General features: G+C 35.8%; 1 protein-coding gene across 2 annotated transcripts; it reads left to right on the forward strand.

Moving 5' to 3' along the window:
• The first annotated feature begins 1,197 nt into the window (after positions 1-1,197).
• crabp1b (cellular retinoic acid binding protein 1b) lies at positions 1,198-8,383 on the forward strand. 2 transcript variants are annotated; one of them, XM_051899322.1, is made up of 4 exons: positions 1,198-1,464; positions 2,946-3,124; positions 4,660-4,773; positions 7,240-7,299. In XM_051899322.1, exons 1-4 carry the CDS (start codon positions 1,395-1,397, stop codon positions 7,282-7,284), a joined length of 408 nt encoding a protein of 135 aa, XP_051755282.1. In that variant the 5' UTR covers positions 1,198-1,394; the 3' UTR covers positions 7,285-7,299. The 2 variants fall into 2 exon arrangements, with proteins under 2 accessions (XP_051755282.1, XP_051755281.1); XM_051899321.1 differs by lacking the exon at positions 7,240-7,299 and adding an exon at positions 7,903-8,383 and having other exon boundaries at positions 1,201-1,464.
• Positions 8,384-10,350: the final 1,967 nt, after the last annotated feature.

A 10,350-nucleotide genomic window follows, 5' to 3' on the forward strand; every position in this document is an offset into this window, starting at 1 on the left:
AGAAAGATGCATATGATGGATATGCATACACTTTACAATAAGGTTTCATTTGTTAACATTAGTTAACATTGACTTACAATGAACAATACTTCTATAACATTTATTAACCTTAATTAAACCTTTATTTAACCTTATGTTACCCATAAGTTAAACAAAATGACTTAAATGCAACAGTCCATTTTCTTGTCCACTGTTAATGCAATAACACGACAAAATACAATACAGTATGTTAATGCAACCTTTAAACATTCTGCAGGTTTTTGAGGAACAATGGCCCTCCACATCATGGTCTTGGCATAGCGCGGTCTATTTCATGGACCACACATTGGCACATTCACCAGGGCCTTATAAAAACAAAGGAGAGAAAAGATACATTCACACAGGGAAACATCTAAAGGCCCATACCAAATCAATTGATTGATGGGGAAAACAGTGGCTGATGAGGGTGTGTGAGCGAGTGGATGGGTCCGTTCCTTCTCCTGGATACTTCCTGGAGAAATGACAAAGTGCTCTCTGCCCTCTCTCTACATTAATTATCAACCGCTGTCTCAAAGGCACTTCGTCAATGAGATAAATGAAACAACATTGGGACAGGAACAAATCAGACCGCCAAGCAGGGGAGGGAGGAGTTTAGCCTGGGGCCCCTCTTTCACTCCTGGGGCTCCTGTCCTTCGAGTCTTGGGAGGCAGGATCCAGGATGAATGGGTCTTCATGGGAAATGTGTCGAGGACATGTTCAGGGCTGTTTTTCAAATGTACTGTTTAAAACAGAAAAAAAAAAATTGACAATCTAATTTATATCATTGTGTCCATACACTCACAATTTCATCAACCTGATATATTTGTAAAAATAATTAATAGTCAGTGTTGCAGGCAGCACTTCTGAATGGTTTTTAAAAAGTGCACTGGCAGAAAATGAAACATATTACTTACATTTATTTTCATCCAAAAGTTGCAGAACTGGCAGAATGATAAAAAGACTTTATAAGAGTATGAACTGACTACTTAAAGTCTTTAGGAGCTTTATATGAGAATAAATGTGACAGCTCGGATAGTATTAAAGCAATGAATTCAAGGATGTGAGATGAATGAGAAGCATTAGAGAATGTCTCCTGTAAGCCATTACATCCATCTGGGCAGGAGGGAGGGACCACTGATGTACGTCACAGATGCTTGCTATCAGCAGTGGTCCAGAAGGCGTAACACAGAGACTGAAAGAAAGAGAGGGTGACACTCTAGAAGAGACAGTGAGAAGAGAAGAAGAAAACGAGAGGGAGACTGACAGCTTTTTTAGATCCGAGAAATAAAAAGGGGTAGCAGATCTATTTAGATCTACTAGGTTTCTGAATTAAAAAGCAAGTTTTTAAAGTAGCTGATAAAAAGGAACAGCTCAAGATGCCCAATTTTGCTGGAACCTGGAAGATGAAGAGCAGTGAAAATTTTGAAGAACTCCTGAAAGCGCTCGGTAAGTGATCCACTCACTTTATCCTTTACCAAGTGTGTAGTCGGTGATCACTATAGACTATTTTATCCTGTTGTTTAGGCCGCGTCCAGGATTCTCTCTTCTTCTGCTATTTTGTCTTCAATAGCATATTCATGGATTAACTAGTGTGAAGAGTAAATCACTATTATTTTCGGGCTGTTGGGCTGCTTCTTCGGGCTCTTTTGTTTCTTTGGCAGCATGAGTTGCCTGGATTCTTATTCAAATTCTCAAAGCTAGAGAGACTGTGCATAGATTTAGCAAGGGCACAAAAATGCACACACTCAGTGGATTTGATTTTTTTCAAAATTAAATTAAATCTAATAGTTTAATAGCCATTTTATGAGGCACCCTGAAATGTGTCTGTTCAGAACTTTACACTACCATTCAAAAGTTTGGGGTAAGATGTTCACAAAGGCTGCATTTATTTGATCAACAATACAGTTAAAACTAATATTGTGAAAAAAATATTACAATTTAAAATAACTGTTTTCAATTTTAATATGTTTTGAAATGTAATTTATTTCTGTGATGCAAAGCTGAATTTTCAGCATCATTACTCTTCAGTGTCACATGATCCTTCAGAAATCATTCTAATATGCTGATTTGCTGCTCAAGAAACATTTCTTAATGTTATCAATGTTGAAAACAGTTGTGCTGCTTAATATTTTTGTGTAAACAATTGTACACTGTGACTTTGATGAATAGAAAATTCAAAAGAACAGCATTTATTTAAAATTTAGTAATCTTTTGTAACATATAAATGTCTTTACTGTTACTATGAATCAATTTAATGCTAAATAAAAGTAGTATATAAAAAAAAATCTTACTGATCCTAAACTTTTAAACAGTAGTGTACATATCAGAATCAGACAGTTACTCACTCTAATAGTTAACACTACAATCCTGTGGCAAAAATGTGCAATTAGCCCTAGAATTTCAACATTGTCCAAGTAGGCACTACACAAGTCCAAGAGCCGTGGCATTCCTTCCAGTCAACACCCTGTCATTACAACTCCTTATTTGCAACATCTGCTGATAACAATCTACTCTGTGGTCACTTGATAACTATTTATGCAGAAAATGGCATACCACAGCTGTATAAATGCTTGCTTTGCCCCAGTTATGACTAGGAAAAATGAAAATTAGTCACATTAAAAAAACATGAAAGCAGGTCAGACATTCCCTTTGCAGTATCTATTGCAGCAGATACAAATAAATGATGTAAGTATGCCGTCTTGAGGGAATTAGAATGAGATATGCAAGTGGATAATTACAGCACAGTCAAGAGTGATGAGTGCACATGGAGTTATTCGATCATTTAATAATCATTTTAATTACAGACTTTCAATTGGAGACTTTTAACCACTCTGTCTCAATGACATAGAACTGAAAACATTTACATAAGCAAAGTGACAAATTTGGCATAACTAATGTGGCATAATTAGATGTTTTGTATAATGTAGGAGTGAACGCTATGCTGAGGAAGGTGGCCTGTGCAGCAGCCTCCAAACCCCACGTGGAGATCCGTCAGAACGGGGAACAGTTCTACATCAAAACCTCCACTACTGTGAGGACCACAGAAATCAACTTCCAGATAGGACAAGAGTTCAACGAAGAGACCGTAGATGGGCGGAAGTGCAAGGTAATACAACTTAGGGGTTTTCTTTTTTTGTGATCTATATATTGTCATTTGAAAATGAGCATTGAGAGATGACAAATCATAAGCTACATACACTGTCAGAAAAAAAGGTACGGTGCTTGTCTCTGGGGCAGTACCCTAAGGTACAGAGGTAAAAAGGTACTAACATGTACCTTTAAGGTAGTAATATGCACTTTTAAAGTATTAATATCTACCTTTAATGTACTAATATGCACCATTTAGGGGTAAGAAGGTACAAAGATGTACCCAGTGACAAGTACTGTACCTTTTTTTTCTGACAGTGTAGATTACCCTAAAAAAAAGTTTGGGGTCATTACAATTTTTTTTTTTTTTAAGAAATCAATATTTTTTTCAGCAAGTATGCATTAAATTGATCAAAGGTGACAGCATATACATTTATAACATAACAAAAGGAAAAAAAAAAAAAAAAAGCTGTTCTTTTGAAAGTCCTGAAAAAATGTATCATGGTTTCCACAAAATATTAAGCGGCACAACTGTTTTCAACATTGATGACAATAATAAGAAATGTTTCTTGAGCAGAAAGTCAGCATATTAAAAAATAAAAATAAAAACAGCTATAAAACTACAGCACAATACAAAATGGAAGAATAGCAAAATAACCAGTTTGTGACTGTGCTAATCTTTCTTTCACCTCTTATTCAGGTCACAGATAGTTTGGTAAATTAGATTATATGACACACAAGCGCATCAAAGCAATACTGCAGGCTTATCTAGACTAGTTTCAGTCACCCTTATGTCTTCCTCCTTTAATCTCCTGGATTTAAATGGATCTGAGGGGATTCTGACTCAAACGGTTGCACCATCACATCCAGCTCTCCGTAAGATAATGTGTGCATACTAAAGAACTGATGAGCACTGATATGACAGGATGTGTTTCGTGAGGGCATCGAGTTTTCTTTCTGAGCCTGTCAGCCCAACAGAGGCTGCTGAAAGGGCAATGGGCGGTCGCAGGCCAAGCTGTCATGTGCTGGAAAGCATTTTTAACAAGTTAACCTTTGTGACTGCTGCCCTTTTACAGGCAAATCAAAGTAACCACAGGTCTGGTACTAAATAAACATCTGTTTTTTGACATAAATTGACACCCAGATATTTTCTATTCAGATATTTGGCAGAGGCTATCTGGCAACATAAATTAAACATGAAACCTGTATATTTAGTCATCCAATTATATGCAGCACAAAAGATTTCAGTTAAGCTGAAAGGGTGATTAATACAGAGAAATGTATAAATATATAACTGTGGTGGTGGTCATCTCTCCTCAGCCCATTACTTATGATTCACTCCCTCAAATCAATGGCCTAAGAGCCTTTAACTTTCACTGGAGATCATTATTCAAATGCAAATGGACAAAAGAATTCCTCTGAGAATAATTTGAATGTTCTTCCCTGGAAAGAACTTTTTTTTTTTTTTTTTTTTTCACTGTGTACTGTACATACAGATGTTCATCTTCAAAAGGCTGTGTTGTGAGACTACCATTAGACTATAATTGTCCACAGAGCCTGGCCACATGGGAAACAGAGAACAAGATGACCTGCAGGCAAACCCTTGTTGATGGTAACGGCCCTAAGACGTACTGGACACGAGAGCTGAAAGGGAACGAACTCATCCTGGTGAGGACATTTACCGTTAGCACTACTAAAATCACTCATTCTGTGTCTGCCATTGTTTATTCTGTGCTGAAGGTCACATTTTTCAATCTGCTTTGTGATTGCTAACACCCGTGAGAAACTGATTGCTCAAATTCATTTTCTTTGCTTTGAATTTTTAACAAAAATGCAACATTGGGTAAACATCTGGCCTTCTCTTTTTTATAGGCCAGATGGACAACAGTAAACTGGCCTTATAACTGAGGAGGTTTTATTACTGGCTTCTTTCACTGGCTTTGCTGCCCCTGAGGGACATCAAATGCCTTCCTCTTGCGCTCAAGTATCTGTTGTAAACTTTAAAGGGGATTTCGGAAAGACTTGTAATGGTGAAACACTCATGCTGTGTAATGATTTTCACCATTCTTCACATGGGTCAGTGAAAATATGTGCCATAAAAATGAGCATTCAATAAAGGACACAATTTACAGTAGCAGATAACTAAATATAGATAAAAACATAACATGACATAAAAGTGCATGTTATTTATAACTAGCACGATATGTGTAGGCCCTACTTAAAAGTCCATAAGGGCTCCATAACACAAGATATAACCAAGGCCCAATTTTGGTCTTGCTTACTCTGCTTTATTCAGTAACCTCTTCTGCAAAATTCAGTACACTTTAGACTTTTTTTAAAGCATTTGACACACAAACATCATGTTTTTGTTGTAAGAACCATTAGAGATATTTTTTAAAGTGTTATCTTACGTAAAATTGGCCTGGTATGAAAAGTCACTAATTTAAAGCACATACCCCAGTTTCAGACAAGGCTTAAGCCTAGTCTCAGACTAAAATGCATGTTTGAGCTGTTTTAACTGAAAGCAACTTGCACTGACACATCTTAAAATATGTCAGTGCCATTGTTTTGTCTCAAGATGCACACCAGTAATGTTTTTTTTTGTTTGTTTGTTTTCCTGAAGCATTTTTATAAAAGCTACTTAAATGTCCTAATTGAACTAAGGCCTAATCCTGGCTTAGTCTAAGCCCTGTCTGTGAAATCAGGCCCAAATGTCTTTACTCCATTAAAATGGTGATTTTAGCATGCCACACCCGCTGGAATTGACGTTCGTGGCTATATGTACATATAATAATTTTGATATAACTGTTGAATTGATATTTAGTTCACTACAGTAAAATTTTAATTCCCACTTTTGTACGCAACCCTGTCAAAACACAAATTTCTCGCATCAAAAATGCTATATTCTTGTAAATTGTCACCTAAATAAATAACATTATTTGGACACTTTCTACAGTATAACAGGAAATAATCTGAATTTTCTTAATTTTTACATTTAAAGTACTGACTGCATCCATCAAGATCAAACATTCAACCTTGTTTTTGTAAGAAAAATGACCAAACAGATATTTTTCTTTCTTTCTTTCTTTCTTTCTTTCTTTCTTTCTTTCTTTCTTTCTTTCTTTCTTTCTTTCTTTCTTTCTTTCTTTCTTTCTTTCTTTCTTTCTTTCTTTCTTTCTTTCTTTCTTCTCTCAATAACAACAAACCAACATTTGGTTCCAAATTAGCAATAGCTGCTACTGAGGGACAGCTAAATTTGCAGCCCTTTTACTAATTTTTGCATGGTTTTATGTTTTATATTACTTCTTTGTATTTTATTTTTTATTCTTTTTTGTTGATTTCTATTTTATGCTGAATTTTATTTAACATTTGTTGAAAATGTTAAGAGGTAATTTCAGATCTAATGTACTCTATTCAAGGAAAGTTATTGCTAAATAAATGATCTCAACAGGGAAATATGCTATAAAATATGACCATTAACACAGCACAACTTGCATCCAGTCGTATTTTTGGTCTGCATTAATGCGCTCATGGACCTTGACACAGTTGGTGGCGTTACATGATGCAGGACAAGACATGTTGAAGTCACATCTGTGTCTTATTAGGCAGAGCAGAAAATGTGATGCATCGCAGCGAAATGGTGATGCAGCTGGCTCACATCACAACTCCTTCAGGCTTTTGAATGCATGATGGTGATGCATGTCTTTCCATTCATGACCAACTGTTTTGTCATGAGCTAAATAATCATGCCAAAGTATTTGACCAATTGCAGCTTATTATAAAAATGTGTCGTTGCATATGCATATAATGGCACTTGCACTTGTGTTTATTGAAACTGATGTGTTATTCTTATGAAGCATTTTAAACCATTTGTCTTATGCATTGCAGCTCTCTTCATTATAAATGGCTTACTTAAACTTTACTTCATCTTTAATCTGTTTTTTACCCTAATGATTAATGCGTGTGTTTTTTGTGTAAAAACGGCCACATTACCATAAAGCTGGCATCATGGAGCAAAGTTACTGGAAGTGACCCAGAAAATACTTAGCAAATGGGTCTAATTGATCATGTTACATGTAGGAATGCTGGCGGTGTGTAGGGGCCTGACACTTCTCTCTCTAATGTCTCCCACAGCACCGCCACACACAGCAGATGGCCTGTCCTAATACCATTTTTTAACAGAGTGCATGAGGTGGTCCTGCTCTCTTCCTGCTCTGGAGCGCAGATGGTGTATAGTGTTGTCAGCTGCTCTAGTTCTGTTTAGGTGTGATTTTCAAACTCCAGTAAATATGAAAGGGCAGCATTAAGATGTCAGATGCACTTCTTCTTAATTCGATCAATAGATCGGTCAAAGCAAGGCACAATTCCAACAAACTACGTACAAAACTTAAAAGTAAAACACATTCTATACCTTCATTTTAAAGGGATAGTTCACCCAAAAATGAAAATGTTGTCATAATTTACTCACCCTCATGTTGTTCCAAACCTGTATGAGTTTCTTTCGTTTGTTAAAAAAAAAGAAGATATTTAAAAGAATGTTGGTAACCAGACAGTTGACGGCAGCCATTGATTTCCATAGAATTACCAGCATTTTTTTTTAATATGTCTTCTTTTGTGTTCAACAGAAGGAACAAATTTATACAGGTTTCATTTTTGGGTGAACTATCCCTTTAAGGGTGTCTCACAAAATCAATCTGTGACTGCACATGAATCATAGTAAACGAAATGAACTGTGAATAACACTGAAAGAATGACTGAGTTCATGGCATTCTCTCTCTGTTTGTCTTCATTGCTCAGACCTTTGGGGCCGATGATGTGGTGTGCACGCGGATTTATGTACGGGAATGAGCACCGAGGTGAACTGGATGGAGGGATATTCCGGCACTTGCAGCTTTGGAGGAATAACATTTTGTTCATGATTAACTTGCACTGTAGTGTGTTAGTTGATACTTTCTTCTGTTCTAACTTGGATATCATTTTAGTGCATTCAGTGTAATCAGTAGATTCATTTTTGTAATGTTTCTCATTAATTATAGCCTTTATGTACAGTGTTACTCTAGCTCTAAGATTTTAAGGTTGGGCTACAGGACCCTTGGGGTGGGCCAGACAGGAATTGAGTGAGCCTGGTGTTAGTTATTATATTCATGGTTAAATCTGCCAAACGTTCTTGGCACAGTTACAATGGTTTATTGCAGCCACGTCTCATGATCTTAATTTACTTTACTTTCTTTTTCTGTCACTGACCATGCATGAAATAATAAAGACATGTAAAAGGTAATGATATGATTGTACTTTTTTTTTTTTTTTGAAAAGCTGCAGTCTGTAAGTTTTACCTCTTTGTCGCCATCTCTGTTTGAACCCTGAAATTGCAGTTATTTGCGGAATTATCATCTTTACGTGGCTCCTCAGTACGGATGAATCTAATGTATGTGTGGGTTTTCTAACAATGCACCAGTTGTCAATGATGAGTGTCATTTTAAACTTGCTGGATTGCGAACCACCATCAAAATGATACGTTTAATTATTTCAGCTGCTGTAAGAAGAGGCTACACACGATCCGCCACCTGCCGCATCCACACACACGCGATATAGCCTGCTAGCCAGAGCTTCTGTATGTATACAGACGTGACGTAATGACGCAAAGTCTACCGCGAAAACCTTCCAGTACCACTGAAATTATAAAACATTATTATAAGCTTACCGTTGTGATTTGGGCTAAGGTAAGGAGATTGTTTTGAACACTGGCTGGTTATATACTAGCTCAAAAATTGATTTCGGATTATTTTTAACCAAAAAAAGTTACAGACTGCAGCTTCAAAAATTTAATCTATTTTACCAATTCTATTAGATTATGAAAAGCATCATTAGCTGGAAATGTAGTTTCTGAAAGAAGTCTTTCAAGCTCACCATGGGTGCATTTCATGCTAACTGTTTTATTGTAATATATTTTAAAATGTAATTTATTCCTCTGATCAGTGGCCATTACTCCAGTCTTCAATGTCACACACACACCCACACACACACACACACTAGACCATGTTTTATGGGGACTTCCCATTGACGTAATGATTTTTTATACTGTACAAACTATATTCTGTCCCATTACACTAACCCCTCTCCTAAACCTACCCATCACAGAAAACTTTCTGCATTTTTACATTTTATAAACACTTCATTTAGTATGATTTATAAGCTGTTTTCCTCATGGGGACCAAAACCCAAAACCCATAAGGTCAAAATTTACTGGTATTACTATTTACTGGTATTACTATCCTACACTCTAAAAAACAGCTGGGTTAAAAACAACCAAAGTTGGGTTGAAAATGGACAAACCCAGCGTGCTGAGCAGTTTTATTTAACCCAACTATGGTTTAAAAATGACTATATGGCTGGCTTAAAATGAACCCAAAATAGGTTGGTAATTAAAAATCGGACATAATTACTAGACGCAACAATAATAATAAAAGGTGAATTAATAAGCAATTTAATTAATGTTTGTTTAATTATAATGCATTAAAATTATTAATAAATGTTCATTTATTAAACATATTACTAAATGTTAATTTCCAACATATTTTGGGTTCATTTTAAGCAAGCAATACAGCAATTATTAAACAATAGTTGAGTTAAATAAAACTACCTAGCAGGTTAGGCAAACATTTAACCCATGAGTGTACATAACATAGGGAATACCAGGTACACACATACACATATGTAATCACTAAGAAGTTTTTATATAATTAGGAATATATAATTAGAGACATTTGCAAATGCAAACGACAAATATGTGGCTAATGTTTTGTAGAAGGATCAAAGGGGTCAAAAGAAATTGTTGGCATGCTTACTCTCCATCTGTCATTAAAAGCCTGTTTTCAATTTATGCTCTGAGTAATAGACTTGTCGAGCCTTTTATGACCTATTTCTCCAGGGTCTGCCTAACTATAATACAGGGGCAAATCTTAAATTAGAGCCATATTAAACCAGCACTCCCCTCCCCCCTCCTCCTCCCTCCTTTTTTTTTTTTTTTTTTTTTATATTTTAAATGTCACAGTGTAGACTTTTACTCTCTATGGTGTAAAAATCTTCCCTTTTTTTTTTTTTGGGTCAAGAAACTATAAAAGATTATTTATTGTTTAAAAATTAAAATTAGTATTTTAAAGAGTTAATTGCATTTCCTAATAAAAACTGTAGAGAATTAGTATGAAAACTCCAGCCTTGCAAATTATTAACTGTATGCCTCTGTGT

This window comes from Ctenopharyngodon idella, chromosome 7 (genome assembly GCF_019924925.1).
Source record: "Ctenopharyngodon idella isolate HZGC_01 chromosome 7, HZGC01, whole genome shotgun sequence".
Lineage (NCBI taxonomy): Eukaryota > Metazoa > Chordata > Actinopteri > Cypriniformes > Xenocyprididae > Ctenopharyngodon > Ctenopharyngodon idella.